Genomic DNA, 27447 nt, shown 5'->3' on the forward strand with positions numbered 1-27447 from the left:
CTGTGCTTCGACCCACTCGACCAACTTACTGAAAATGCTTAATGATGATTTCCGGGTCTTGGATGTCCGTGGGGACATAGGTGATCATTAGCGTCCTTGTGACCTAAGTGGGGAGGGCAAATGGAGAAAGAAGACTGTGTTTATGTGGGACTCCCGGATGTCTGGATCTTTGTGGGCTCAGAACTGTCTGGAGAAGTCCTGCTACTCAACCTGGCTGCCCCTTGGTGGAGAAGCTCCGTAACAGCTTCCCTGGCCCGCTTCCCCGATGGCAGCAGGCCTTGTGCTGGGGCAGCTGCGGGCAGGCATGCCGCGTCTCTGGGGCCCTGCTGCAGGCCCCTGGCCACAGATAGCTGATGTCAAGGGAGAAAGATCCAGAAGGGGCAGACAGCGCTAGCCAGGGAGGAGGACCAGAGCTCCGGGACCGAAGGGGGCTGCTCATGCTCTTGTGTGGCCTGTCCCCACCCTCATTCCAGCTCGCCACCTCTCCACCTCTCCACTGTGTAGCAGGGCCGTCCCTAGCGTGAGACGGGCAGGGGAGTTAGGACGGGAGTAGGCTCTGGGGCAGGGATGGGGAAGCCCCTCAAACTTCACATCTTATTCTGTGCGTGGGAAATGTCTTCCTGAGCCATCCCCTCAGCCATGGCTCTCTCCTCAGGACGAGGATGTCACCCTCAGCCATGCCCTCTCTCGAGCTCCAAGGGATGGGAGTCTCAGCAGAAGCTTCTGGGGACAAGAAGGAAGGCGGCAGCAGCTGAGTCCAGATTGGTCAAGGGTGCCCAAGCCTCTGTGCCTGCAGGTCAGTGTATGTGGGGTAACCTTTCAGGGGGGTGTGGATTGCATCCTGGGTGGGGGAAAGTGACTCGGTCCTTCAGGACGGCTGGCAGAGAGGGAGCTGGTCATACTCTCCTGGAGCTCTGAATGGCTGAGCGCGGAGCCAAAGGTGTTTCCCTTCCCCACCAGAGCCAAGACAGTCCACACACCTCCTCCTTTGCTGGTGCTGGGCTGGGGCTGGGGCTGGGGCTGGGGCTGCGTTGGGTCTGGGTTTGGGTCTGGGCTAGGGCTGGGGCTGGGGCTGGGCTGGTGCTGGGCTGGTGCTGACTTGGGGCTGGAGTTGGGCTAGGTCTGGGCTGGGTCTTGGACTGGGTCTGGGTCTGGTGTTAGGCTGGGGTTGGGGCTGGGGTTGGGGCTGGGGCTGGGGTGGGCTGGTGCTGGGGCTGAGTTGGAGCTGGGCTGGTGCTGGGGCTGGGTTGGAGCTGGGCTGGTGCTGGGCTGGAGCTGGGCTGGGTCTGGGCTGGGGCTGGGCCTGGGGCTGGTGCTGGGGCAGGAGCTGGGCTGGGGCTGGGCTGGTGCTGGGCTGGTGCTGACTTGGGGCTGGAGTTGGGCTAGGTCTGGGCTGGGTCTTGGACTGGGTCTGGGTCTGGTGTTAGGCTGGGGTTGGGGCTGGGGTTGGGGCTGGGGCTGGGCTGGGCTGGTGCTGGGGCTGAGTTGGAGCTGGGCTGGTGCTGGGGCTGGGTTGGAGCTGGGCTGGTGCTGGGCTGGAGCTGGGCTGGGTCTGGGCTGGGGCTGGGCCTGGGGCTGGCGCTGGGGCAGGAGCTGGGCTGGGTCTGGGCCTGGGCTGGGTCTGGGCTGGGTCTTAGGCTGGGCTGGAGCTAGGCTGGGCTGGGGCTCTGCTGGGGCTGGGGCTGGGGCTGGGGCTGGGCTGGTGCTGACTTGGGGCTGGAGTTGGGCTAGGTTTGGGCTGGGTCTGGGTCTGGGGATGGTGTTAGGCTGAGGTTGGGGCTGGGGTTGGGGCTGAGTCTGGGCTGGAGCTGGGCTGGGTCTTGGGCTGGGCTGGAGTTGGCCTGGGGCCGGACTGGGGCTAGGCCTGGGGCTGGTGCTGGGGCAGGAGCTGGGCTGGGCTGGGGCTGGGGCTGGGCCGGGGCTCTGTGCGTGCTGGTGCCAGTGTGGGTGCGTGTGTGGGCTTGGGCAGGCAGCACTGCCAGGCCTAGTGCTGCCCTTCAGCTTCATCTCTATGCCCTAAGGGCAGCTGCACCCTTTAAACACTGGGACTGCCTGTGCCAGCCAGCAAGGCGTGAAGAGTTAAAGTCCGGAATGCAGCTTCAACCAGCAGTGGACCGGGAGTCGGTGGGAACATGCCCAACTGCTCCCCTTGGCTGAGAAAACTCTGGAGTTCCTGTTCTCTCCCAGGGGAGTGGGGGTAGCTCCTCAACTGCTCGCTCTTACTACATCTCCTTTTCCATCCTATTTCCTCACTCTCTACTGGTTTTTCCTAGGATCGCCTTCAAAATAAATGAATGCTGTGCAAACCCTCATCTTAGGGCCTGGGAGCTAGGGTGACCCAAAGCAGGACAGTGGGGCATGCCTGGGCCAGGCCCTGGGGTCTCTGACCTCAGGGACTGTGGAAGGGCAAGGAACTTGGGCACTCCCCAGGAGGGGGCATGGAGCACTTAGGGTTAATCTTTTAGTCTGTGGATGGTGGGGAGCCAGGGGTCTTCAGAGAGGCGCTGGGCAGCAGGGCACAGGGTAGGAGAGGCCTGGGAGTGGCGGTATACCGAGCGGTTTGGAAGCCTTCCAGTGGTTCACCAACCAGGACAGCTGTGCTAGGGGCTGGGTAACGATTTCCAGGGCCAAGGGGAGGAGGGAGAGACGCCCCCCACCCCCGGCCCCCTGTGCAGACTATATGGAACTGGGGTATGCCTCTGAAGGTCGGGAGTGGGACGGTCCAGCAGGCGAGGGCTCTGGCTGGGAGGGAGCAGGTCTGGAGGTCTTTTCACTTACTCACCTTGTAGCTCCTCTTGGGCACAAACCCTAAGCAGTGGTGAGCCATGAAGACGAGGTTGAGGAGGAAGTAGAGGAAGGAGAAGCAGCTATGCAACCACAGGACCTTACTCCTGCCAGGAACAAGACACAGGAGGGGTGAGACCACCCTCTCCCACCCAGGCGGTCTCCCCTGGGCCACCCTCAGACTCTCGGGCTCCTTAGAAGGGGGAGCGGCCATGGTAAGAAGGGGGAGGCCCACGCCAGCTACCGCAGGCTAACATTGACCGAGGGCTTACGACATGCCAGACCCGGGGGGGACGAGATGCTTTCTGTACATTTTCTCACCAGATTCTCACACCATGTGAGGTGCTACTGTGACTATCTCTGTTTTATCCATGGGGAAATGAGGCAGAGGTCGCTCCAGCCGTGGCAGCACTGGGAGGTGAGCAACGGATGCTCGGGGACTTCTCACTGCCACATAGGGCTGCCAGTGGCTTCAGCTCACGCCCCCACAGCTGCCTGACAGCCCAACAGAGGGGACATGTGTCCTCGGTGGTGAGGGATAGGGCGTCCTACTCGGGCCTGAGGGAGGAGGGCCCAGTGGATTCGCTCTGCCTCTCCTGGGACAAGAAGACGGGTGGCACCAGGACTTTGGGCTTGTATGATGCTGTCCCCAGGCATGTGGCCAAGAGGACTGCTCAGGAATAGGGCCCACCTTATTTGGTGCGGTTTGAGAAGAGAAAATCTGCCTTGTTTCACAATCTCTCCTCGCCACTTGTCCTGGTGACAAGTGCCTGACGTTTCACCAAATATTCCCCATCTAGCTAGGGGTCTCAGTCCTCCGTGTCCTCAGAGGTGGTGAGTTTCTACGGTTTCTAAGGAAACATTCCAGCTATCTGTCAATATGGCTTTATGGATGTTGAAGGGTCTTTACTGCCCTACTAAAACATCTTGTCGGGAAGGCATAGGCACCTTACGCAGGTGGCTGGCCTGGGAGATGCTGGTGAGGAAGAGGCCAGAGCCCCATTCTGCTCTGGAGTTGGATGGATTTGGAGTTGGATGGATTGGAGGGGGCAAGGGGCAGAGGGGCTGGGGTGGGGCCGAGGACGTATGGACCCCCACGCACACCTGCTGGACCTGCCCCTTTAGCTTTGTCAGGAAGTCGGTCACGCATGGCCAAGACCCCCCATGTGGCCTCTTTCCTCAGGGTGGACTGGCAGGGCCACATCTGGCTTGGCAAACATTGGTTGAACCACCAGTTGGGTTGGCTGCTGTTGAAATCCACAAAGCACATCCAACACTTGTCCTCCCCTGCCTCCTCCTAGACTAGGAGTGAAGCTCAGGGTGGGTGTGCATGGCCCCAGAGCCAGGGTCAGCTGACATAATATAGGAGGGGCATAAAACCAGGTCACGTGGGTCCTCAGTCCCCACCCTTCCATATGGGAATTGGGTCTACCCTTTATTCATTATATGAGGATGGCATACATAATTTTGTGGGCAGGAAATAATATCTTAAGCCTCTGCTTGCTACAGGGCCCTTGATGCTTTGGGGTTGCACGTAGGAAACAAACAGAGCCATCTTTGCAGATCTTCAGGAGTGGCCAGTTAGGGTAGTTCTACTTATTTCAGATCTGGGGACACCGAGGCACCAAGAGGATGCAGTGTCTTCCACCACCACCACCACCCCTACAGTACCTGGGTCCCAAGGAGACCAGGCCTTTCTTAGTAGCAAAGCAGTCCCCATGTTTTCGACCCACACGCTAGACCTTCTCTCCCCACCAGTGCCCCAGCCAGCAAACCAGGAGGGAAGAGGATCAGGTACCTACTCTATGGAGACATTGACAATGGTGGTCCGACCAAAGTGGCTGTTCCAATCTGGAAGAGAAGAAAGTGGCTGACCTCAAGGCGGGTTCCTCAACGGAGTGAGTTGAGGGGCCGCTTGAATTCAAGGCTCCTGAACGAATGCCTGGGGTCTGGAGACACTCATCCATGTCCTGCCCTTCATTCTTGTTCCCGAGAACTTGCCCCCAACTCCCAACAAGACCAGCAGACTCCTCTTCCCCCTGGGACTCCTGGATGGGGCTCTATGGCCATGATGTGAGACTACATCTTCGTGTGGCATCCCCAGTGTCCAAGTGGAGTGTGGCAGACACCAGTAACTGCTTATTAAAGGAGTCCAGGGCCCCATCATGAGTGGAGGGATGAAACCAGCAAGGCTATCACCAATGGCAACCATCACAAGAATGTCACGTTGCCTCATTGTGACAGAGTAAATCCTCCCAGCAAAGTTTATTAGCTTGTCGGTTTAGACATCTCTGGGTGTTAGGAAACACGTCCAGAAATCCTGCATTAATGTAACAAATACAAAATATACAAAATAGCATCGCCAACATACTGGCTGCTAGGAAGAGAGTTGAGAAAGGCAGAGGTTGCTGACTCCGGTAGCCGCATTTGGGAGCATAGACGTTGCGGGCTACCTTGAAGTACCTGAAGCCTTGCTTTGGCTAGAGAAATAGCCCTGGGAGGAACCAGGGCGCCACTGGCTGCCACCTGGGCATCTGGGGGCTAAACGACACCACCTCGTTACGCAGCCTGCAGCTCTGTCCCTCCTCATATGTTAAGTGAAATACTGGCTGTTAGTCCCTGAGCACCCACTACGTGCCAGGCACCGGACACACGCTGTCTCCCAATTCCCCTGACAGCTGAGGACCCGACGCCTGGGGAGACTGATCTGCTGAATAGAAAATGAAATGATTTGCTAGTTTGGGCAAAGGTATTTTCTGGGAAGCTGATGTGGGTCAAAGCCGGGGAACCAAGTCTATCTTTGAAGCCCAAGCCCAGTCTGTCCAAAGGACCTGCCCATTTATATAACACGAATAGCGAGACTTCCTAGGAGACCAATTTGGCGCTTCCAGTGCCATGTTTGTCACCCCAGGGGCAGGGGAGAGATCAAGGTCGGGGATCTCTGCCGTAGGTCACATGCCATCCAAAGGCCTAGCCGGTACCTCGCCAGGTGTGGCGTGGGGCTGCCACTAAGCCTTCAGTTCCAGGCTAAATTCCCACCACACACCTGCTGTCCAGGGTCCTGAGCCAACCTTAGGACGACGGACGTCTCATCTCCAGTCTCCATGTGGGAGAACTGAAGTTTGGGGTGCCTCAGGTCCCATAACGAATTTTGAGACGCGGGATTTGGTTTTGGATTTCTAGACTACGGAGACCCAAGCTCTGTTCTGCCTTCGGGCTGTCCTCCTGTTCCCGTGGCCCTGGGCTCGCTGAGCTCCACCTACCCAGAACGGTGCCGGTGTAGTTGATGGGCAGGATGATACCCAAGGACGGGATGCAGAGGATGAGCATGAAGATGATGAGGTGGTACTGGAACATGATGTAGATGCGGGCGTCATCTCCACACTTGCTGATCAGATCCTCGTTCCTGGAAGACACACAGACAAGGACATTTCTCAGGCACTGGGACGGCCACGACGTACACTGGAGGGAGGTAGAGGTGGAGGAGATTAGCACCCTACTCCTAAGTTTTTATTTGTATTTATCTATTTTTTTTTTTAGAAAGATCAGCCTTTATCTCAAAACCTCTGTCATGTCTGAAATGTATTTCCCAGACATATCCAAGGCAGAAGCTGTTACATACACACACGCACACATGGGAGTCCAGAAGCACTTTTGAAATCGAGCAGTCATTTCCTCTCTTCTCGCTTCTTCATACAGGCTGAGCTTGACATGGGCACCAGACAAACCAGTAGTGATATGGAATTGCATCCGATTTTTTTTAAAGTGGTTTCTTTTAATTTGTAAATTAAAAATGAATTCTTATGGGAGCCGTCATGAGCTATCACTCCACAGTGCCAGATGAGTCAAGGTTAGAAAGTCAGACACTACCAAGTGTCAGCAAGGGTGTAGGGGCCCTGGGAGCTCTCTGCCACGCATGGGGACACACTCTGGCCCCACGGCTTCAGCAAACGGTATGGTCAAGGAAATTGAACATATGTACAGCCTGTGATCCAGCAACTCCACTCCCAGGGAAAACACACGGACACGTGGATCAAGAGACATGTAGAGGAATCTCAGACACATCATTTCCAACAGCCCCAGACAACCTGCGTGTCTACTAAGGGTGGAAATGGACACAGGAATTGTGAGATATCGGGGGCCTGGGCTAGCTCAGTCAGGGGAACGTGCAACTCCAGATCTCGGAGGGTGTGAGTTGAGGGGCATGGAGCCTCCTTAAAATAAAAAAAGAATTGTGAGATGAGGAAGTGTATGTTCCTATGTGAGATACATAGATCACATTCTATATAGAGTGAAATACTATATGAAGATAAAAATGAATGACCACGGGGTACCTGGGGGTTCAGTGGGTTAAGCCTCTGCCTTTGGCTCAGGTCATGATCTCAGGGTCCTGAGATCGAGCCCCACATCAGGCTCTCTGCTCAGCAGGGAGCCTGCTCCCCCTTCTTTCTCTGCCTGCTGCTCTGCCTACTTGTAATCTCTCCCTCTCTTTGTCAAATAAATAAATTAAATCTTTAAAAAAAAAAAATGAATGACCATAGTGGGACTTTACAAACACAATGTTAGGTGAAAGACCCAACACTGAATGTTTCATACACGGAGTTAAAAACAGGCACCCCTGAACAGGGAGTGAGAAATCAGGATACTGGTTGTCTTTAGAGAGAGGGAGGTAGAGGGAGGTGATAGGGGGGTTGGGAGGGAGCCGGAGGGGGGCTCCTGGAGGGCCAGCAACATTCTAATCCTTGATCTGCTTTGCAGTCCTATCCAGGAAGCATTTTGGTCTATTGCCTCTGCTTTGCCGCCGTCCTGCCAATTCAACTCTGTGACTATGGTATAAACAGCATTGCATGTGTTGCCGTGTTGCTTAGCTTTTAACCCGAAGCCTTTTCTGACTGTTTCACGGTCTGTCTACAGGGTTCACGGCCGCACGGTGGTAATGGTGACTGTGGCCTCCGCTTACGAAGCCCTGGTTCATACCCAGTAGCAAGGTGGCCTCCCCACTCCGCCAGTGGATGTCCCAGTTTACTCACCCCTGCTCTCTGGTCGGGCTTGGAGGGCATATGCAACTTCTAGCATCCAGTCTGGGATTCAGAGTTATTTTTAAACAATACTATAAAGAGCATATCTTCCAAGGCATTTCAATAATCCCCATTTAGGGAATTATTTAGAGTTCTTGAATTTTTTTTTTTTTTAAACTGCAAGCCGTTAAAATACTTCCTGCGTGGACTTGAGAATTTAATTCCGAGAATGGGGTGGGTGGGAACTGATGAGAAGGCGGGGTGCTGGGAGGGGGAATGAAGGGAGGTCCTTGCTGCTGGCTTGGGTGCCAAGCCCTGGTCACTGGCAGGAGCGTGCCTCAGACTGGATGGGGCTGAGAGAGCCTCCAGGCTCAGGAGGGAGCCGAGGGGAGCTGCTGGGACCAAGGACACAGGGACTTCCTTCCTGCTCCCCCCACTGCACTGGGCACTGGGCCCATTGCTCCATCTCTCTGGGCGGGGAGTCAGGTTATCCTCAGCAGCCTACCTTACAGCTCCAGGGACAGCCTGTGGATCTGAGTCCGTCTGCATTCCTCTACCCCATTCCTTCCCCTTCTGAACCCCAGCGGTCCAGCCACCACCCTCCTTCTCACACCTAATTCTCCTCGTGGCCCTGGTCGTCTCCCTTCTGCTGCCTTTTTCTGGAGACCCACTGTACCCACTGTCCTCTCTCATCTTCAAGTTCGCAGCCATCTTTTTCCACACCCTGGAGCTACCACCGGGTTCAAGGGCACATTGGCTACTCTGAACTACAAGAAACTCCTCAAGCCTCCATTCCCTGACCCGCTTCCCTCCTCCTGCCCCCCTCTCCCTCTGCCTCTACTTACCCTTGGAATCGCCCTCCTAAAGGAGACCCAAATCACGATGTCCACGCCCTCTCTTTCTCTCCTTCCACTCAGCCGGGAGCTCGGAGCTCGCAAGCTGCCCCCCACAGCCTCGTGGGTTTAGTGAGTCCAGCCCTAGAGGTGGCCGCCCCTTCCTCCTGCTCCCACGACACTCTCTTTTCGATCTTGCTTCCTGCTTTGGGTAATCAATCTGCTCTCACAACTTCAACTAGGACCACGTGCACCCATCTCCCAGGCCACGCCCTTCCACTCTGACCCTTCCCCAAAGCTTTAAGGAACCCTGTCTTCCAATAGCTTGCTGGTCAACATACTGGTTTGCCCTGGCCATATCCGTCATTCCCCAACACCTTAGTATCTCATCAGCTCCCAACCAGTGGCATCGCTTTCTTCCCCAGAAGCCAGACCTGGATCACTCCTTCCCTTAACCAGTTGGACGCCAGGCGGAGACCACGGCCCATGGACTATGAGCCCCATGATCTCTCTCCCTTTGCCTCCTCCCTCGGTCAGCACCCCCTCTCACACAGACACCGGAAAAGCTTCCTTAGATGGTCACCCTGCCTCTGGACTTTGTCCACAGCCAGCAACCTCCACCTGACTCATACTCCTGCCTACAGATTTTCACCCTGAGTAGTCTGCTCAAAAATAGGAATGGGCCCTCTACTGCTCTAGATCAAAGCCCAGGATTCTCAGCATTGCAGTCAAGGTCCTACTGATGCTTCCAGCCCAATCTTTTAGCCTCTCTCTTGCCATGTATCCTTGGTTCTAGCCCTACCAGAATGACCATTTCTGGATGCTTCTGCCCATTTCTGCCCCAAACTTGCACTCATGCAGCCATCTCTTTGTGATGGGCCCTCCACTGGGCCTACTGTGGAAATTCTTCCCATCTTTCCAGGCCTAGCTCAAAACTTGCTTCTCCTGAACCCCCCAGTTCAAATTAATTTCTTGCTCCCCCAAATGTCCCTTGCCCAGCAGTTATAACCTCCCCATTATGAATTATATGTAGTGAGTCTTATTAACCTTTGTCTCTCCAACTATGCTGCCTGGGCTCTGTGTCCGGGGACACTGGCGTCCCTGTCCCTGCTCAACAAATGTGTGAGGCTGTCTTCTAGACATCCCAAAGGGTACAGGAGGCAGAGTGCAATGGCCAGCCTCCCTCCCTTCCCGGATGATGGGTTCCTAATGGAGGTGGCTTTGGGTGAAGTCGGGGATCCGCACCCAGCACACGCACTCGATGCACACTGACGTCCCCTGACCTGCAGGTCCAGGCACGCTCACCCCAACAGCTGCATGCAGATTTGCACCAATGGAGTGATGTGCCTCTTTAATTTCATATTTGCACACACACCACAGAGACACCTATCACATGAAGTCTTGTATTTGCCACGCTTCTTTCCTGCAATACGGACATGTTTCTCCCCACCCTGTATACACCCACTGACGTGTCAGCAGATGGCAGAGGAAATCCTGAAAGTCAGCCTCAAGCTACCCAGGACTGGGGATGCAGTCAGCGCCGACAGGCCCAGGCACTCCAGGAGCCCCTCCCTCTCACCCCTGCAAAGGGCTAGCTAATGTGCCATCCTGCCCAACATTCATGACTTTGCTAAACCCAGGAGCCTAAAGCCAGCCTGGACAGCGTCCCGAGGCCACCAGCCCCAAAAGGTCATAGGCCTTGGTGGTCATTTAAAAACAAAATTTGGGGCGCCTGGGTGGCTCAGTGGGTTAAGCCGCTGCTTTTGGCTCAGGTCATGATCTCAGGGTCCTGGGATCGAGTCCTGCATCGGGCTCTCTGCTCAAGGGGAGCCTGCTTCCCTTCCTCTCTCTCTGCCTGTCTCTCTGCCTACTTGTGATCTCTCTCTCTCTCTGTCAAATAAATAAATAAATAAATAAATCTTTAAAAAAAAAAATAAAAACAAAAAAATTTTTTTAAGTAAATGTTTGTTTAAAAGATAAAAGGTACAATTCCCTAAAAACTGTTGACAGGGATTGCATCTCTGGAGGAGGGCTGGAGGTGGACTTTCATGCTTCTCTGAATGAAAACATATTTCATGTGAGCTTGTGCATGTCTTAGGAGTTACCAAAGCAAAACCAGAAAAGGTGCCAAGAGCTAAATCATTTTCCCTCCACTCCCCCTGCGTGTGGCTAAGGTCCCCGGACCACACACAAACTAGCTCTATCATTTCCTGTGGACCCTGATGAATGATGTAGGTAGACTGGGTAGGGGGTAAAGGGCAGGGGCAAGGCCACGGGGACTCCCCATCAGTGGGGTGGGAGCTTAAACATCAGCTTAAGCCCAGCTCAGGGTTCCCAGGGTCTAGGCAGGGTGCCTGTGCCCCCTTCAGCAGGTCTGGAGAAAGACAGGCACCCTGAGGTGGCTCATGGGGGTCAAGGGGGCTCTTGGGAGGGTGTATGAATGCTCCCAGCCAGGCCCTTGACTGGTGGGCGTGGAGGCCCGTGCAGGAAGAAGGAAGTCCCAGGAGCCTTTGCCAATAAAACAAATCAGCAGGCCCAGTCCGGCCCCTTGTTGCAGGTGGCCTGGGAGGGGCAGCAAGGCTGCACCTGAAGGCAGGCACCCCAGGCAAAAAAGGGCCCCAGAGGAGGGGTTTGAAAGACCGGCAAGGCAGGGCGTATGGGGGATATTTAGGGAGTGCCTGGGAATGTGCAGGGCTATGAGGTGGACACAGAGCTGTGTGCACAGGCACGATTGTGCGTGCATGTGTGTACACACACGTACACACAGGGGGCACAGAGCTCTAACGCTCAGCGGAAGCAGGATGGAATCGGGAGCAGGAAGTCAGAATCCGGACACAAGGGGGAGTCAGGAGAAAATGGGGGACCTGGGGTCTCTCTCCTTGCCAAGTGGGGTCTGGCCCTAAAGAGATCCGGGAGGCAAGTGGGCAAGGGGCTGTCCCTCGGTCATCAGTGCCAAGGCAAGAGGAAGGGTGCCCTTCTGCCCGGTGTTTTCTTTTCCATCTCAGTATGATGGAAGGTGCTCACAGAAATAAAGCAAGTAGCAACGCAGGAAGAATTTCTTCCTCCTGGGGTGGATTCACACACGTGAGGGAGTGGTTCTTTCCTGAGGGCTGCGGGCTGTGTCCAGTTCCCATTCCCACAAGCCCCCGGCACCCCAGAGGGCGTCCTCTGCCTCCACAGGGCTGAGGCAGTGTCAGGGGGAGTGGGGGGCCACCTGGGTGGCTCAGTTGGGTAAGTATCTGCCTTCAGCTCAGGTCATGATCCCGGGGTCCTGGGAACAAGTGCCACATTGGGCTCCCTGCTGAGTGGGGAGTCTGCTTCTCCCTCTCGCTCTGCCTGCTGCTCCCCCTGCCCCTGCTCGTGCTTGTGCTCACTCTCTGGCAAATAAATAAAAAAAATCTTTAAAAAAAAAAAAAAGAAAGAAAGAAAGTTCAGGCACTTACTTCATGGTAACGGTGTTGAAGAACCAGGAATAGAAGCCCTGGGGAGAAAGGAGAGAACATGTGAGAAAATCCAGCCCCAGGCCTGCCCTGCAGCTGTGGGAAGCCAGGCGGAGTGAGGCAGCGCCCACAGGGCCCTCCTTCCAGGCAAGAGATGGCAGCGAGAAAGAGCCAGGTTCTGGAAGGAAGTGGGCTCCCTCTGGAATCCGCGGTGACTGTCCAGGGAGGGGTCTCCCCGGAAGCGAGCTGTGAGTTGACATTCCTGCCATGTGGTTTCCTGTTACAGGAAAAGGGGGTTTCGTGGGCCTTGAGCCAGAGGGACAGAAGGGACCCTTTGTGGGGTGGATGTTGGCTGCTTTCTGTCTATCCCTCGTTGCTTCCTTCTGGGGAATGCCTCCCGCCCCAGGCCTGTGGTCTGGGGGGCTGTCCGTGAGGTAGGGGTCTGCCACCCGTGGTCAGAGACAAATGGGAGCGTGACCCAAGTGGGGCCAACCAAAACTCTCTCCGGGGAGTTGATGGACCAGGATGTGGGGAGGGGGGGGGTCTCTCTCCACCTGAGCCCCTACACCTTGCCGAGCACCATGAACCCTGCAGTGGCTTGGTGCCAACTTCAACGCCACAGGCAGGAGTTTGTCTGAGGAAAAAGCCCACTCAGAGGAGAGAGGACCAGAGTGGGGGATCCTGGTGGTATCTCTGGGCTTCCTGGATTTCCCTGTCCCCAAGGCAGCCACTTCTCTGGACTCTCCCCTGGGTCTCTTCTCTTCTGTCTGAGAGTCCTGCAGATTATGTCTTTCTCTCAAGGTCTTGCTGTCCGGTTTCTGGGTGGTAGGGGAAGGCAGCCTCAGCCATGGAGGCGGTAGAAGACCTAGAGAGGAAGTGTGCTTGGGAAGAGTGTGCACGAGGATAGGCTGGGCCCATGGCCCTAAAAGCTGCCAGATCCAGGAGTTGATTAAGTTACCCTGGTGCATGCTTCCTTCTGGGACCCTGCAGGGTTTAGCAAGATCGGGGGAAGCTGCGATTCTTGATTGACCCCACTGACCACAAACACATCAGTGAAAAGGCAGGCCCGGCTGGCTTACATTCCCCGGCACCAGACTGACTGGGGAAGAGGTGTTGCTCAAAAGGAAGCAATGTGGCTTGGGGGGGGGAGGGTGGTCAGGCAAGCAAGAAACAGAAGCAAATTCCTTGTTTCCTTCAGGATAAGGCCCACCCAGACCCCTTCCCTGGATTGGGGTTACCTGACGGATGTCCACCTCGGGGGGACCATTTCCCAGTTCTGTCCTAGGGAACTAAGATAAGGACACTCTCTCGAAAAGGGTTGGGGGAGTGGCTCAGTCAGACTCTTGACTTTGGCTTGGATCATGTTGTCAGGGTCGTCGGATCAAGCCCTGTATGGGATTCCGTGCTGGGTGTGGAGCCTGCTTGGGGTTCTCTCCCTCTGCCCCTCCCCCTCAAATAAATAATAAATAAAATCAGGACAGATGCCCAGCCCCGGGCCTGCCCTGAGCCAGAGCAATGAAGGGGAATAGAATGCTGGTGGCATTGACTGGGAAAGTTCCCAGGGAAGGACTGAATCGCTAAATAAGAAAGTGTTGGGCTGAGAGTCTGACCACCCCTCCGTGCCCTGGGGGGTCTTTCTCCACCACCCACCTTTGGGCGAACAGGGTGTGATTTATTTAGGGAGCAAGTAGGTCTGTGGATGGTCCCTCATGGTCGTGAACGGTGGAGGACCCACCTTCCTGGGACTCCCTTCCGCCCCCTCTCTATGGAGGGTGTCAAGAGCAATACCACACGAGGCAGGGCCCCGTCCTGGAATTCACACGGGACTGGACTGTCCATCAAGGGGCAGAGGTCATGAGTAAAAGTGTGGCCCCTGCAAAAGTCACAGTGAGCCTGTGGGGACCATCTCTCTCTGCGCTCACGGACAACAGACACCCACGCACACACGCTCCCCCCGTGGGTCCATCACAGCTATGAAAGGCCTAAACTGTCCAGAAATCTCAGCAGCTGAACAGCGGGCCCGAGCAGGGATGCCTCCTCCCCTCTTGCCTCGCCCCTGCAGGAGCCCGCTCAGCTGACAAGGCCGAGTGACTGTGGCTGGTTCATCGCACCTCTCTTAGTGGGCCACCCTCCTCACTCCCGCCACACGGGGTAATGACCCCTCTGTTGATGCCGGACTGAGGCCCCGGCATCGTGACTGGGGCGCTCCTGGGGCCCCCTCCCTGCCCCCCACTCCCCCCGCCTGCCTCATTTCTAGCTAGCTCTGCAAGGTGATTGCCTGCTGTTGCCATCATGATTTCTCAGCTATTTTTTTTTTTTTAAATAAGTGACCTTTTTTGGCCATTGGGACACAAAAACCCCAACCAAAGTCATGTTTCTGAAAATAAACCTGAGAACGACCATGAAAGGTAAGGTGTGACTGTCCGTATTCTACGGAGAAACTCTGCGACACGAACTGGTCTGCGGCTCCCCACATGGCCTGGGGCAGACCGTGCCAGGTCTCTCGGAGGGATGGGAGCGGAAGTAAAATGGTTCTACTCACTCACCACCTTCAACAAAACCTGTCAGATGCTACTTCCACGGCAGGCTGCAGGGGTGCGGGGAGCAGGGCGGGCAGGACCCGGTCAGCGCCCACTCTCGCTGCGGGATCAGACACACGGGACAGGTCGGGTAGATGAGAGACTGTTACCGACTGGGGTAAGAGCCTTGAAGAAGACAAATGCATTTTCCATGCATCGAGAACAAAAGATGTGGACACATGGGGGTGGATGGGGCTCCCGGGACAGCGGTGCCGGGGCTGAAATCTGAGCAAAGGGTCCACGTGTTGGCCCCGAGTGGGGGCCACTGGAAGGTGGGGGACAGGGAAGAGCCGGCAAAAGGCCCAGTGGAGGGAAGGAGGTGGCGATTTTGAGGATCTAAACGGTGGCCGATGTGGCCGGGGATGGGGGAGTTGGGAGGAGGAAGGAGAGGCCGGACAGGGGGAAGAAGACAAACGTACACGCCACGGCAAAGCAGCTGCGCTTGATTCCAAGAACATTAGGGAGCCAGTGAAGGGGAATGCGTGTCCCCGCTCCTGGGAGCGCCCCGGAGGTAGGTGGAAAGCGAGGGGCACAGGACACAACAGTGGATGTGGAAACTGGTGAGAGGCTGTGCTGGTCATTCAACAAGAGACCGATGGGGAGCCTGGACTTGTGGGGGAGAGGCAGAGAGGAACAAGACCGGGAAGGTGACAGCAACACAGCTCGGTCATGGACTGGCTGTGCCTGAGGCTTGGGCCACAGCTAGGGGGGGTCCCCTGGGTGGGTGTTGGGTAGAGTCTGAGACCAGGGATCGAGGAACGGGGGGTGGAGGGACATCATGACATGTTTTGGACATCCTGAATCCCAAAGGCCTTTACAATATCCATGGGGAGCTACTCTGAAGGCCATTGGATAAATGTGCCTGGAGCCCAGAGGGAGGTTTAGTTGGAGACGGAAATTTAGGAAGGGTCTGTGGGGAGGGGGCAGTTGAGGTCATAAGTATGGGGGACACCACCCAGGAGCGCGAGTGGGGAGGCCTGGGACCCGCTGAGGGAAACACGGGCGCTGGAGGAGGAGCCAGCAGAAGACAGAGAAGAACAACGGAGTGGTAGAAGGGAGCCCCAGAGACGGTGTCACAGAAGCAAGTGGAAGGGCCTATTCAGGAAGAGAAGATGGTCTGTAGGGCCAGATGTTTCGGGGCGATCACCTGGATGAGAACTCAGGGAAGTCCACGGGGTTTCCCAGCGTGAGACAACTGGTGAGCTGTCTGGGCAGGATGGAGGGCAGAAGCCACGCTGCAGGGCTCGAGGAGGGGTGAGTGGAGAGCACAGGTGCAGGGAGCTCTTCCGGCTGCTCCGTGATGGGGCAGAGGGAGACAGGCAGCTGTGGGCAGTGGCGGGGCCCACGACCGTCCTCGACCCTCTCTGCAACACTCCAGCTCCGTTCCATGACTGCGGCCAGCCTTCCTGGCCCCTCCTGGAATTCATGCACTGACCACCGTCCTGTGTGCCTTTGTCTGGGGGTCCCTCAGCCAGAGAGAAAGTCCCATGAAGCTGGACTTGGTCCGTTTTGTTCACTGCCCAGTCCCCAGACCAGGGGTGGCCCACAGCAGGTGCACCAGGACAGTGGGCTGAGCGAATGAACAAGCGTGGGTGGACGACTGGCGTCCGACAGGGAAGAGAAGACCGGGCTGCCCGTGGGAGGCTGAGGGGATCCCTGCCCGATGCGAGACGCCGCTATGGGAAGTGGGACCCGAGTCCCTTGGCTTGGACTGGGGGCTTGGGCAGGACCCGGGCCATGACAAGGGCTGAGGATTTGAGAAGAGCAGGAAAATTCGTTTTAAAAATCCTTTTAAAATGATAGAATTAACTCTTACTTGGAGGTAGGAACGGTGAATAGCTCCATCTTTCTGATGGGGAGACAGAGGCTTGGCAAAAGGCTGAGGAATTTGTCCAAGGTCACATTGCCAGGTCTGGTGTCGCAGGCTACAAAGCCCCTGAGTGTGAGCTCGCTCCTTGCTGCACACGACTGGGCTGCTGCCCAGAATGAGGAACCTTCTGGGCCCAGGCCCCTCCCCCGCCAGCACTCACCTTGTCCTTGTGTTCCATCTCCAGGGAAATATCTGACGGAGATGTCTTCTCACTCTGCTCCCCATAGATCAGTGAGGTCAGACTGTGGCCAGGAAGAGCAGTGGGCGGGGGGGGGGGGGAGAAAAGGAGAGAAAGCCTCAGGGCCTGCTGTCCCTCTGGTCCCGAAGCCAAGAGCTTCAATACGCTCCTGTCCAGGACCAGACATGCCTTAGCTCATGTGCTGAGCACAGAGCTCTGGGGACAGACCCCATTAAGCACCCCTGTTGCCAGGTGCCCAATGTAGCTTGGGAACCATGGGATCCAGAAAGTCTTAGATCAGAGAAAAAAGAGGCCTCGTGCCCAGAGATGACTGCCTGTCCCCCAACCCGCCACCCCCGACCAAGTTCTCTTCCTGCAAGAGGGCCAGTGCAGGGCAGGAGCGGGTGCCGAGAGGGTACCTGCTGGGTCCTGGCTGTGGCAGCACATCCCCCAAGGAGGCGAGCAGCTCGCTCATCCTGACCCCCAGCCCCCCCTCACCTGTCATTGTGGATCAGCAGAGCCAGGCGCCCGTAGTCCCACGCGGCTTTCCGGAGGAAGGAGTAAACCAAAATGATGACCTATGGGCCAGGGAAGGGGATGTGGGGCTACGTCTTCTGCTTGGCTGTCTCCTGCATTCCCGCGGAGTAGGCCCTATTCCTCAGGCTCCCGGGGGCTCCCTGGGCCCTCCCCCTCAACATCCAGCCCAGTTAGGGTGGAGGCTATGCCTTCTTCAACTCTGGATGCCTCCCCAGCACAGAGTGGATTCTCAGAGTTTGCTAATGACAGCTTTGGTGTCATGTCTGGAACCATCTGACAAGCACATTCCTTGAAGGGGCATCTGCCCTCAGTGAAGCGTCTGCCTTCAGCTCAGGTCATGATCCCAGGGTCTTGGGATCGAGCCCCGCATGGGGTTCCCTGCTCAGTGGGGAGTCTGCTTCTCTCTTTCCCTCTATGCCTACCCCTGCTTGTGTGCACTCTCTCTTTCTCTCAAATAAATAAAATCTTAAAGAGAGAGAGAGAGAGAAAACATTCTTTGAAGAAATCAGCAAGGGGAGAGAGAAGGGAGGCCCAAGGGCACTGACCAGGTGGGTCTCTGGACAGCAGTGTGGGGAGGGGAGTCTTAGGAACTCTGCCTCTGCCCGCAGTCCCCTCTTCCCGGACTGCCCTGAATGGGACTGCCATTTAGGGAGTCCCCACTGCTGTGGCTGGCATGCCCTTGGAGTACTGAGGCCCCTGCTGTGTCACTTGTGCCCGCCCCCGCCTCCTCCCGCTCCCCCAAGGCCTCACCACCCACTACGGAGCCCAGGACTTACCACCCACAAGAAGATGTTGAGGAACAGCACAGTGGGGATGCCCCCGAAAGGCTGTCCCTGCAAGACGGTGCTCCGGGAAGGGAAGCATTCATTCGATGTCATGTTCTGAGGCTTTTCCATTGTGTTCAGGTTGCCCGGTGGGACAGTCATCCTGAGAGCTCCCTGGTGACAAAGGGACTCTCGGGTCAGACAAGAGACCCTCTCTCTCTGTAAGCACAGAAGCCTGCCAGGGAGATAGGGCGGGGCACACTGCGTGCCCATGGCCAGACCAGAACAGGCCAGGGCAGGAGACAAGACAGCAGCTGCCCCAAACCCAGAGCCATGGTGGCAGAAGAGCCCAGATCCCTTTACTGAAAGAGTTGTCAAATGCACCTCCAAATGGATCTTCTTATTCCTACTTTTGTGAAGCTTTCCTTGCATAACATTTCCTGCATGAACAAACTTCACAAAGGTGGGTAGGACCCCAGAGTGGGAGTATTCCGTTTGGAGACGAGAAGTGCATTCACGGGACGCCTGTGCAGACAGGGTCTAACATTCTATGATTCTCTGATCCAGTTCCCAGCAAAAGGACGTTCCTAGGACTAAATGAGGGTAAGTGGCAGGGCACCCGGCACAGAGTGGTGACTTGGTAAATGTCACTGTCTTAATGTTGAACTTGAACCAGGGAGATTGGCACCCGCCCAGGGGCTTGAGCCAATCTGGTGAGGGCTCAGGGTCATGGGCATGAATATTTACAAGACTTGGAGAAGAGTGGGAAGCATCGAAGAAAACGGGAAGTGACTAGGAGCTGCTTGAAGTTATCTCCAAAGTTGTTCTGGTTTTTAAAGATCATTTGTTTTGGCTCCAGACCGTGTCTCACCCTAGGAGGTCTTTACTCCCGTTCAAGAAAAGTAGGCTCATTCCTTCATTCCTTCATTCAACAAATATGTAATGAGCAGCTGCCTTGTGCCAGACCAATGCTGGTGGTGCATCAGCAAACGTATGAAAGGGATCACTCTGACCCTTGGTTTGAGAATACAGGGGGGTGGGTCAAGCAGAGAAATAGAAACAGACAGGTCAGTTAGGAGGAAATCGGAGCAATCCAGGCAAGAGGTAACCACAGCCAGGATTGGGACGGAAACAGAGGAGGTGGTGAGAAGTGCTCAGATTTTGGAAGTATTTTGAAGTGAAGCCAAGACTTGCTGATAGAATGGATAGTGGCAGGTAGGGTGTAAAAGAGAGGAGTCCAGGATGACTCTGAGGTCTCCAGGTCCAGCAACCAGAAGAGGGGAGATGCTGTTATTGGGTGTGGCAGCCGGAAGTGCAGGGTGGGAGTTGGTCAGGAGCTGGGTGGGTGTTGGATATACTAAGTGGACATGCCAGGCGGATGGCTCGAGCTGAGTCTGCAGCTCAGAGGAGGGTTGGGAGACATTAATGGGAGCATCAGCAGCAGAAAGAGGACTCCTAGAGGTGCAGGACTGGATCGCCAAAGGAGTGGACACAGAGGGAGGCTCAAAGTCTGAGCCTCGGGGTGTTCCAGTGCAGAGAGCTGCGACAGAGGAGGAAGACACAGGAAAGGGACTAGAAGAGCATCCAGCAGCAGGAGAGGGTGGTGTCCTGGAAGCTAATTGTCTCCAGGAGGAGGGAGGGACCACATAAAAGGACAACTGGGAATCAGCCATCGTTAAAGCAACGTGGAGGTTTAGTCCGTGGCCAGACTGGAACAGGTGCAAGAGAGGAGGAAGCCAGCAGATCTGGAGCCAGTGGGCATGAACAGCTCCTTCAAAAAGGAGCAAGAGTTTGGAAGTGGTTCGGATGGGAGAAGTAGCAGAACGGGGTATGCCAAGGGGAACGGTCGAGTAGAAAATGTGGGAGAGACAGGGCATTGCTGGAGCACTGCAAGGACGTGGGAAGGGCTGGGCACTGGTGCCCAAGTGAAGCTGGCCTTGGCCCAGAGCTGGATACTGACCCACGACAGCAGGAGGGAGGCAGGTGTGCTGGCGGGGCTCGTGGGCGTGCCCTCCCACGGCTTCTATTTCTCAGCCTCGGAGAGAACAAGGTCTCAAGGTGACTGTGCAATGCTGCTGGTGGTGGGCAGATGTGGGATGTTTGCGGACGGGAAAAAAGGCAGAAATAGAAAGCTAGAGGAGTGGTGGAGTGCGTGGAGGGCGGGAATGGGGAGGACTGCCGGGCGACCCTAAGGGTCCACTGAAGGTTGTGGTCTTGAATCGACAGCAAGAGCAGCCAGACTCACTGGGCATTTCCCCTGCTGTACTCATCCGTGCAGTTGCAGGTGTGGAAGGGGCACACAGCTCAACCTAAGCAGGCTGGAGGTTTCCCCAAGATGAGAATAAGAGGCTTGGCACTGAATGTAAGGGAATCGTTTTAATGACTGGCCAGGTAAGGAGAGAAAGGAGACTCATGTTGGGTGAGGGATGGTGACAGGTGCCAGGGGTCCAGGGAGGTAGAATTGACAGGGTCAATAGGAAAACACCAGTCAGGGGGCGTCCTGGGCTGGGAAAAGCTCCGGCTTCCATCTGGCTCTAAGGAGGTTTGAGTCCTGCTGCTGCTCTTTTCCACTCAGCTCCCACACACTCAGGCTGTGAGCCACAGGCTGTGAGCTGACAGATAGGAAACTGAGCTGTGTGACCCTGAGGCCGAGAAGGGATTGGTTATGGGTAGTGAGAAGGTCTAGGGCATGACCACGGCGTGAGCGGGGTAGTAATGTCAAGGCATGGAGAGGCCGGAGTGTCCTTTGTGGAAATCTTTAAGAATGAAGACGGGCACAGCACTGGTGTGATGAATGAAACACTTCCGGGAAGGAGGGGAGTGACCTGGTGGGGGGTGGGGTTAGTTGATGGCTGTACCCAAGATGGGATGTGGGATTCTAGGCTAACACTTTGGGTCCAAGACAGAGACTTCAGCAGGGAGGAAGGAAGAAGAGTCTGGGTGTTGCAAAGAGGAGCAAGGAAAATGTGTCTCCCATCCACTGGCCTTGGAGGGGGGTAAGGGAAGTCCTATGCTGGGGAGTCTCTGGTTTCAGGTCCCAGCGGGCAGGTGAGGCGCTGCAGAAGCTGGGGGTGTTTCTGGGCATCGCGGGCTCTGTGGCACTGAATCCCAGTTCCAACACTCCCTAGCCACCTCAAGCAAGTCACTTCCGGTCTCCCTGCCTCACTTGCTCATCTGTAAAGGAGGGGGGAGTGTTAGTAACCAGGACCCACTTCACAGTGCTGTCAAGAGGGACAGGTGGGTTAAGATTCGTCAGTCACGGAGAGCAATGCCTGGAACACAGACGTATTCCAAAGACACTTGTCAGATGAAAAGTTGACGCAGGGCTCCAGGGGACACCATGGAATGCTGGTCGGAGTTGGGGAGGCTTGGGGGATGGGGATGAAAAGGGGCATAAAGGTGAAGGCACAGGTGTGCAGGATAGGGGAGGTGGCCTGGGGGTGTGGGGCTCCCTGTGCTAACTTGCAGAAATAGGAAAACACCAGAACTCACCCTCCTTCTGGCTAGATTAGCATCTAACCGGAGCAGGGAGCCTCCTGCCTATCTTTTTCTGCTCCCCTCTTTCTGCCCTAGGTTGCCCACGGTTTTATTACTCCAGGTCACTTCTCAATTTATTGACACAATCATGCTTAGCTAAATGTAAACTTAAAATGGTTTACACTAAACACGGTACCTTTAAACTCCAGCCTTCTGTCAGAGTAGCCGGAGGAGATAGTAGCCTTTCTCTGGGCATCTCTCGGGCAGCTGCGGCAGGGAGCTGCAGTTCTGCTAGTGGCCACCCGGGGAAGCCCGCGCTGAGGAAGCCGCTGGGGAAGGGCCGGGGCGCGCAGGCGCGATCCGAAGGCCTCGGAGAGCGAGCCTGTCCTTACCTGAGTCGGTTCTCCAGGGAGTCAGGCCCGGGGCCTCTGCTCAGCTCTGCAGCAGCTGCAAGAGGACAAAAGCGGTGGAGAGACCAGAGTTAGCGACCCAGGCTGTGTTCGTGGGCCGCATCATCCCTTAGGGAGCTTTGCTCATCTTTGTGCTCGGGATGCTCAGCCTTTATCACAGGTGTGTTTCGCCCATAGTTTTTCTCAATCTGTGGCTCCTCTTTTCTTTTTCTTATTTTCCTGGTATCTCTGAAGCACCAGGGTTTGGGATTTTGACAAAGTCCAATTTAACAGATTTTTTTTTTTTTAAGATTTTATTTATTTACTTGAGAGAGAGAGAACATGAGAAGGGAGAGGGTCCGAGGGAGAAGCAGACGCCCTGCTGAGCAGGGAGCCTGAGGTGGGACTCGATCCTAGAACTCCAGGATCATTACCTGAGCTGAAGAAGGTTGCTTAGCCAACTGAGCCACCCAAGCACCTTAACAGATTTTCTTTTATGAACCCGGCTTTTAGTATGGTGTCCATGAAATCTTTGCCTACCCCAAAGTCTTACAGATCTTCTACGTTTTCTTCTAAAAATTCACATCGTTGTAGCTCTGACACTAAAGTCTGAGATGCAATTTGAGTTCAGGCTGGCACAGGAGGTGAGGTGAGGGTCTAAGTTCATCTTTTGCATGTGGCTATCCAGTTGCCTGGCACCCTTTGTTGGACTCTTGTCTTTAAACTGAGGGGAAGAGCTGGGACACCCCCCCCCCACCTTCCCGGTCAGGGCTGTCTGGGGGACTGGAGCCGGACCAGGGAGGTGAGCGCGCCCAGTGACCAGGAGTCCAGCTGTCGAGTTGAGTGACTTGTTATTTGGGTAATACTGTGTGTGATGAGGGAAGGGGGCGTCCTGGGCTGGGAAAAGCTCCGGCTTCCATCTGGCTCTAAGGAGGTTTGAGTCCTGCTGCTGCTCTTTTCCACTCAGCTCCCACACACTCATTCTCTCTCCTTCCAAAAGCACCCCCTCTCCTCCCTCCCTCCTCCTCCCTTCCTTCCACAAAGAAGGGCTGAGTCCCTACCATGTGCCAGCCATCCTACCAGGCTCTGGGGGCCCAGCGGACCTGCTTCTGTCCATATGAGGCTCTCAGACTCAGCGGGGAGACGCGTAGGCATGCCAGGCATATGCCATTACACCCTCGCCTGATGGCCCAGGGCAGGGAGGCCATGGGGCGGGCCCACCTCAAGTGGCCAGAGAAGGCTTCTTCGAGGAAGTCACCTCCGGGTACAAGGAGGAGGAGTCGGGACAGCGTGGTGGGAAGCGTGGACAGAGGGGAACCATGCTGGCCAAGACCCAGAGCGGGGACAGAGCATGGCGTTTGGGGGAAGGTAAAACCGAACAGTCATGGCTAGAGCACAGGGTGGATCACTGGTTCGTGCTTTGTTTGCTGTTATAGTCATTCGGCAAGAACTGGCAGCATAGCCAGGTCCTCTTCAGGGGGTTCCCAGCCTTTGGGCTTTGGGGAGAGGATTGCTGCTGGAAGAGGCATGGCCCAGGTGGCCGTTCTCCCTGGGAGGGGCTCCAGATTAAAGGTGCAAGCCTCTAAGCTTGGAGGGGGGTGTAACCCATAGGCGGGGCCCGGCAGGTGCAGCATGCCGGAAGGTGAGGCAGGTGAGGGAAGCAGATGAGGGAAGGTGGTAAGGAAGGATCAGAGAGAAGAGAGCCTCGTGCCCACCGCAGCACTTTCCCCAGCGTCCTCAGCAGCAGGCACCGGTGGGATGAGGGAGGCTGTTGTAGAGACCCAGAGCACTGCCCCGCCTTTCGTCCTCGCCCCTAGACTGTGCCTGGACCCTCCTTTCTGGAGAGCTTTCCTCCTTCCTTCTTTCTAGCTCTTGGGGGTGAAGAACAGGGGTAGAGAGAGGGCTTTCTGGAGACCAAAGTATCAGCACTGGGAAGAACAAAACTTGCGATCTGTGGGATATAAAGGAACACCGAGCGGGGGCACCCGCCTGGCTGGAGCAGGGGGCAGCAGGGGACTCCTCTTAGGGCATAAATTTCACAGCAGAACACAGGGAGGCAATCAGGGCCGTGGGAGGAAGTGGGTTGTCTGCAGCCAGACTGTCTGGGCTGAAATCCCAGGTCCAGCCTTGCTAGCTGTGTGACCATGGACAGCGACCTCACCTCTGTGAGCCTCCGTTTCCACCTCTGGAAAGTGGGGCTAATAGAAGAAGCACAGCCTCACGAGGTTATTGTGAACATGAAACAAGCGAAATCACACAAAGTCCTTTGCAGAGCACATGAGAAAGTGTGCTCTTAGTCCGTACTGTCGTTATTGGCACTAGCTTATCTGTGACACGGTGGTGAGGAGCCAGACTGGACCATTCCTGGTTTCCATCCACCTACTCTGTTCTGGAACAGGCCAGGGGAGAGATCTGGAATATGGGAAGGACTGTCCAATACCCATAAGCTGCTGCCTGTAGGTGGTTGTTGCCTCTGTCCTTCCTGTGCAGGAGACACAAATGTCAGCCTTGCTTTTTGGGCCAGCGAGGGGCAGGGAGAGACGGTGGCGATGCTGGCTGGTGAGTCAGGATCCTCAGCCCCCTCCTCAGCTGCACGTCCTATCTGATGGGGAATGCGCGGTCTTCCTCCTTTCCCATTTCTCCCCCAGCCCAGCCTCCAGTGGCAGAACCTGAAGCCTCAGCAATCCTAGGCCTGGACAAGATTTACTTTGGCAAGTGGGTTTCGTAAAGAACTAGCTCAGTCTTTATTAGTCCTGTGGCCCTTTACTCACCTGCTTCCTTCCAGACCTGGCCTGGTTTTAGCCACTGCTGTCCTAAGTAGCCAGGCCAGCACACTTTGCTCCCCTCTCACCATCTCAAGGCCAAGTCCTCTGCATGAGGAACCCAAATCCCCCAAATCCCAGAGCAAGGGTGGTCCAGGAGCCCTGGGGCTGGGGGGATAGGAAGGAGAGCAATCTTATTAATAGCCAACATTTAATGAGCACTTATTATAGGAGGAAACCTTCCCATTCAAGTATAGCCCATTTAATTCTTACAAGTACCACAGGGTACCAAAATCATCCCTGATGCAAGAGAAAATTAAGAAAATTAAGGCCCAGACAGGTTCGCTAACTTGGCTAAGATCATGGTGCTAATAAGTGGGAGGCTTGAACCTGAGCAGTTTGTAACCCTCTTCTCCCTCCTCCTGGACCCTCTTGACCTCTGCTGGGCTGGAGGGTTGGGCAGGGGGCAGAGGAAGGGGGTGGCTTTGCGCAAGCCCTTGCCCAAGGATGGAACCTTGTCCAGCCTTTCAGGGTGGTGCAGTGGAAACTGCCATGGACTTGGGGGCTCCCGGGGTCACCTGTGGCCTTCTCTTCTCTGGGCTTCTGCCTGTAAGATGAGGGGTTTCTGTGGGAATTCTCCAAGGGCCAGGCTGGACCAAGGATTGTGGATATCTCTGAGACACAGCCTGCTGCCACCCAGTCTATGCCTCTAAGCACTGCCCAAAGCCACCACCATCCTTGTGGGTTCTCAGGCACAGATCCAGAGGCCTGCAACTCGGTTGGACAAGCAAATCACTAGAGGCCAAAGGCACGTATTAAGGCAAGAAACTGGGTGGGGAAGCCACCTCCGCCTCCCCCTCCAACCATGTCCCCCTTGGAGTGCACAAAGCCACAGCATCGGCTCCCCAGCCCCCACCATCTGGCCTTCTCACAGCCTTCAATTACTCAGCACCTTTCTGGCAACAACAGGAGAGATGCTTTGCTATGGTTTTGGACCTGAAATGAACTGGAGCCCCCGGCCATGGGCACCCACCACCTCCCCTTCTTCTCTGGGTCTCACTAGGTATCCCTTCCACACCCTCTGCTCTCAGATCTGCATCCCCCTTTCCAGGGTCCACTTGGCTGCAGGTTCTCTGGGGGCCCCAGAGAGAGGGAGGAGGGAAGCGGGGTCACTGCAGTGAGGGTTCTGGGTAATGTCCCTCCCCAGCCACCACACCAGTGGGCCATGAATCTTCCCTGCCCTGAACTGCCCTGAATCTCCAACTCCTCATATCGTCACAGTGAAGGGGGTTTCGCCCAACGTTCCACGTGAAGAAATGGTCTCCGGCAGGCCACGAGATTTGCCTAAGGCTAGGGAAAGTGGTGGAATGGGCATCAGAACTGGGTTTCCTGGCTCCCCATTCAGCGCTCTCGGGCTCGGATGGCTGACTCCGCCGCCTGGGGCTGGGGGTGGGAGACCCTGGGAAGGTGTTTTGTAGATCAGACACTCAAGCCCCACTCCAGACTCTAAGAACAAGAACATCCAGTCCGTTTTTAGGTGCAGCTGAGATGGAGAAACAGCGGTTTAGGGTCCCCAGGATTATCTGCATCTAGATAAGGCATTCCTGCAGATCTAAAAGGTCTTCTGCCTCCCCTGAAAGGAAGGAGGGGGAGGCGATGTGGCCATACCGGGCGGCAGCTCAGGACCCGGGTCTCTGCAGTCCGCTCTCGGGTCTCCCCTGCCCCTCGGCTCTGTGAGAATCTGGGGAAGATTGGCTGGAGGTCTGCAGAGGCCATACCACTTCTTACCCCTTGACGTTTCTCCCTGTGTCTGTGGTCACTGGCTTAGCCACTTCGTGGGGCAACAACCCTGCTATCTGTCCTGTCCCCAGGTATCCCCGAGCTGTGCCATTTCTCCCACCCTGGGGCTGGCTGAGGCCTTTACAGCCCGCGAGTCCAGCTCCAATCCTATCCTCGAAGTCCCCCACCCTCTAGCGAGCAGCCTGGTCTGCACCCTGTCCCCACCCTCTTTGTACGGCTGGCCTTTGCTATCACTGCCTGGTGCTCTGTCGCTTTTCCATGGATGTGAGCAGCCAGTTTCCCCGACAGGTCCCTTGATGACAGCCCCCCATCGTGTGGTTCTCCCACAATGACCAGCATGACGGAGGCCTCAGTGAAAGACAGAAGGGCCTGTCCCCAGGGCCATACTCAGGAGCAGGAAATAATAACAGGTGATTTGCATATGTTTGCATAACATGAGTCACTCATCTTACACACACCCCCCACCCTGTCTGGCCGGCACACTGGGGGTTACCGAGTCTTGCTCCCTGGATCACAGCATGAAGTAGAGGGAATGTATGTTTTGGCGTCAGGATAATGGGTGTGATCTGGCTCTATTGACTGCAATTTAACCTACTGGTATTCAGTTTTCTCTTCCATAAAATGTACATAATCAGGGCTCAGCTGGTTAAGCGTCTGTCTTCAGCTCAGGTCATGATCCCAGGGTCCTGGGATCGAGTTCTGTATTGGGCTCCCTGCTCGGCAGGGAGCTTGCTTTCTCCCCCTGCCCCTCCTCACTGCTCACTGCTCGTGCTCTCTCTCACTTTCTTTTCCTCAAATAAAGAAATAAAATCTTTTTAAAAATACTTCTAAAGAAAAGGGACACCATCCGCTCTGTTCTGCCTACCTCAGGGCAGCTACGACAGTCCAAGGAGAGAGTAGGGAGAGACCGGTAGAAACCATGAGCACCATGGATGTCGCTTACTGCCTTTGCTGTCCTTTTCCTAGCACCGAGGTCAGCCTACCCCCCCCCGCCCCCACCAGCCCTGAAGCCTCAG

The 27447-nt window shown here is 55.8% G+C and overlaps 1 protein-coding gene across 8 annotated transcripts in view; it reads right to left on the reverse strand.

Moving 5' to 3' along the window:
- Nucleotides 1-27447, reverse strand: part of TMEM63C (transmembrane protein 63C) — a 76364-nt gene that overhangs the window by 20446 nt on the left and 28471 nt on the right. For 7 of the 8 annotated variants that reach the window (XR_001180087.2, XM_013058192.2, XM_004739182.3 and 4 more), the window contains exons 3-11: nt 21873-21927; nt 18016-18177; nt 17201-17280; nt 16685-16766; nt 12079-12116; nt 6048-6190; nt 4587-4635; nt 2783-2891; nt 30-103 (exon numbers count right to left, since the gene is read on the reverse strand). Coding sequence is in view for 7 of the 8 variants with exons in the window: in XM_013058192.2 (XP_012913646.1) it covers nt 30-103; nt 2783-2891; nt 4587-4635; nt 6048-6190; nt 12079-12116; nt 16685-16766; nt 17201-17280; nt 18016-18165 (725 nt within the window). In the remaining variant the exon portion in view is untranslated. Of the gene's footprint in view, nt 1-29; nt 104-2782; nt 2892-4586; nt 4636-6047; nt 6191-7814; nt 7966-12078; nt 12117-16684; nt 16767-17200; nt 17281-18015; nt 18178-21872; nt 21928-27447 lie in introns of those variants that run through there. The other variant, XM_013058218.2, reaches the window with a different exon arrangement.

This window comes from Mustela putorius, unplaced genomic scaffold, assembly GCF_011764305.1.
Source record: "Mustela putorius furo isolate JIRA1106 unplaced genomic scaffold, ASM1176430v1.1 tig00000129_pilon_pilon_pilon, whole genome shotgun sequence".
Lineage (NCBI taxonomy): Eukaryota > Metazoa > Chordata > Mammalia > Carnivora > Mustelidae > Mustela > Mustela putorius.